Source organism: Brassica napus, chromosome A5 (assembly GCF_020379485.1).
Source record: "Brassica napus cultivar Da-Ae chromosome A5, Da-Ae, whole genome shotgun sequence".
Lineage (NCBI taxonomy): Eukaryota > Viridiplantae > Streptophyta > Magnoliopsida > Brassicales > Brassicaceae > Brassica > Brassica napus.
Genome location: NC_063438.1, coordinates 4,298,024 through 4,300,945, shown reverse-complemented (window position 1 = coordinate 4,300,945; position 2,922 = coordinate 4,298,024). Strand labels below are relative to the sequence as shown.

Genomic DNA, 2,922 nt, shown 5'->3' with positions numbered 1-2,922 from the left:
AAAATAATTTCTAAACTGTTTGGAAGTGCCATTACTCATGACTGGACTGATACTGTAGCATCTCTTATGCTTCCTGCTCGACTGCTCGTACTCGACTGGATCAAATGCTTAAGAGGATGGTGTTCCAGACAGTCCTATACTATGTCCGGAAAGAACACAACTCACGGAGGCATGGAGGTGTTTGGGTCATGACGGAGAAGCTCACTCGAACCACTGGTAAGCAAATTAGGAACCAGATATCATCTCTTTGCTACATCAAGGACCATTCGCTAGCGGGACTGATGAAAATTTGAAGTTTCCTAACCATTGGAGGGAAATAACGTTTTATTCTTTTATTCATTCATAGGTGATTAGAGTACATAATCATCCACATGTAAATGAGTTATTAAGATCAATAAATTTGATATTCAATAAAAAAAAAAAGACAATTTCTATATATATATATGTGTTGTTAAGAATATCATTCAGTTACAAAATGTTAAAAAATTTAAAACAAAAGATCAATAACTAAATATTCAATGAAAATAAAATATTGAGTAATTTTAAAGATTTATTTATTATCAATGAGTGTAATGCATATATGGATTTTTGAAATATTTATAATACATATTTCTAAACAATTTAACGTAATAACGACTATATATATTTTGATGAACTTTTTGTCTTGCACGGAATTCAAACTCCACAACAGAATAATGATAATAAGATAAAAAGGCAAGCAATGTCCAAAGTTTTGCCAATTTGCTACCGAAGATAAACAAAATAAAATGGGTATGATCATTTTAATCGTAATTTCATTGTATTTGAACGTTATATTTCATTGTCTTTTAATAATTTTTGCTGTTTTCTGGGTTTTCATTTTTTTTTATCAATGATTTTTCTGTTAATATATTATATTATTGTATTTGTTATATCAGTTCATCATTTATATCAGTTCACAATCGATCACTTATATAATTTTAATTAAAACTTTACTATATAGTTTTGTATCTTCACTAAAATTAATGTATATAAAAAGTTTTGATGTATTTTATTGTATATTAATGATATTTCACTAATATTTTTATAGTAAAATTTTGAAATGTTTGCTTTGTGCCCCTAAAATGTTAAGCACGACATTCGCTTCCATAAAAATTAATATGATCTGGTCCTTGGTTTGAAGTGACTAGAGGATAAGACTCGTTGGTTAGTTGAGGAGAATTGAAGATTTGTGCATTCCCATAAGAGGAAGAGCCCGCTTCAGCCATAGCAATTGGTGTCACAGCAGTGGCCATAGCCATTGGGAAGACGCCGGTTTCAAGATGCGTGCGGATTGTTTAGGGTTACGTTTCTATGATGATAAAGCTTCTTGAGATATTCATCAATAAACTCACACAAGTTACCACGAGCACTATCGTCCATATCCAAATCTCACAGGTTACCATTAAGACAAGCGTACATGAGTTCCTTCATGAATTTATCAATATTATCTTCAGTTAATCTCTTAACCTTCTTCTCGTCTTTTGTGATTGTTTGAGTGAGAAACTCTTCGTGGTTAACCGATGCCTCCGTCTGTTCTTCATCTGTCAAAATCTCGAACTTTTCTATAACCTTATGCACCTCCGAGTTTGGTAGCCATATTTCTGGAGTTGAGTTGAATGGACTGTAGATGACAGCACACGCATCAATATCACAGAGAACCTTGATCTCATCAAGTTTCTTCGTAAGTCCTCTCTTCTTATGCATGAGTGCTCTTTTCCTCACCGAGTCATTGGAAATGTAAGCTAGATTTACCTTCTTCCTCGTCATGACTACAGTAGTTTATTTATATTTTCAATTTATAGAGATGTATAATAACGATTTTATATGGTAAAATGATTTATGTTAATAGTGGTGAAGGGTCGACAGGCTGTATATAGTCACACTTTCTGGCTATTTAACTAGAAATGCTAATTTATCTTTAAGCATTAGTTGAGTAAACATAATTATTTAACCAATTAAATTGTGCTTACTCTTTTCGGTTGTAAGCTACTTGCCACGGACTGATTTTTCGCTGAATCGGAACGTGTGGTCTTAGCACTTATTTTTACGTTTCGTAGTTGCTAAGCCAACCTTTCAATTTAACCACACTTCAGATCAACACTTAGAGAGAGAATGGACGTTTTTAGTTTGAGAATTATATTTTATAACTTCGTAAATGAATTTACAATAAGCCATCACCCCTTTTATATATACATCCCACCTTTTTAGTAGATGGCTGAGATCAAACCGATCTAACGGCTGAGATCTCTTGTTTATTCTCCCCTTTTTCTTACACATGAAGTATGTTTACCCCTTAAGCTATTCTACACATTTTCATGTCATTCTACGCTTTTATACATTAAGATATTTTACATAAATTACTTAATCTTTAAGAAAATTTTAAATAAGATAGGCTTGGGTCACGTTTCGGGGTAGCCTATTTTCTTGCCTGACCATGCACGAATTTGGGCTTCTAAATTGGCCGTGGTATACTGCTTACTCATGCATGCTACCGCACAAGTATTAAATTTGTGCAAAGACGTGCCTACAGTGTATTAAAAAAGGCATTCGGCTCAGGTTCCCGATTAATATAACTGTTTTTAGAGCTTTAAAATTTTAAATAATTTCTAGTATAGTGATTTAGACTTATTTAAAAAAGAACATTTCTACGAAAATTAATTAACTCACTTTTTGAATTCATGCATTTTTTCTATATGACATAATATAACATATTTACGTTATAAATTTATTCTTTTACAATATTAAACTTGTATATTTGGTGAAAATAATATATCATATTAAAAAATTGTTTTCATTATAGTTAAAAATAAATTTATTCTTAAAACGTGTCTTATGCCCCTAAAACTCTTCGCACGGTATTGAATTTGTGACAGATGTTTATTTCTGATAAAATGAGATGAC

The 2,922-nt window shown here is 31.8% G+C and overlaps 1 protein-coding gene across 1 annotated transcript; it reads right to left on the bottom strand.

Moving 5' to 3' along the window:
• Nucleotides 1-1,410: 1,410 nt before the first annotated feature.
• On the bottom strand, nucleotides 1,411-1,788 carry LOC106363319 (agamous-like MADS-box protein AGL80). The gene has a single exon (XM_048781120.1). The coding sequence runs from the start codon at nucleotides 1,786-1,788 to the stop codon at nucleotides 1,411-1,413; it is 378 nt and encodes a 125-aa protein (XP_048637077.1).
• Nucleotides 1,789-2,922: the final 1,134 nt, after the last annotated feature.

Coding starts and splice junctions, on each gene's coding strand:
- LOC106363319 (XM_048781120.1), bottom strand. CDS start 1,788: ATGACGAGGAAGAAGGTAAATCTAGCTTACATTTCCAATGACTCGGTG.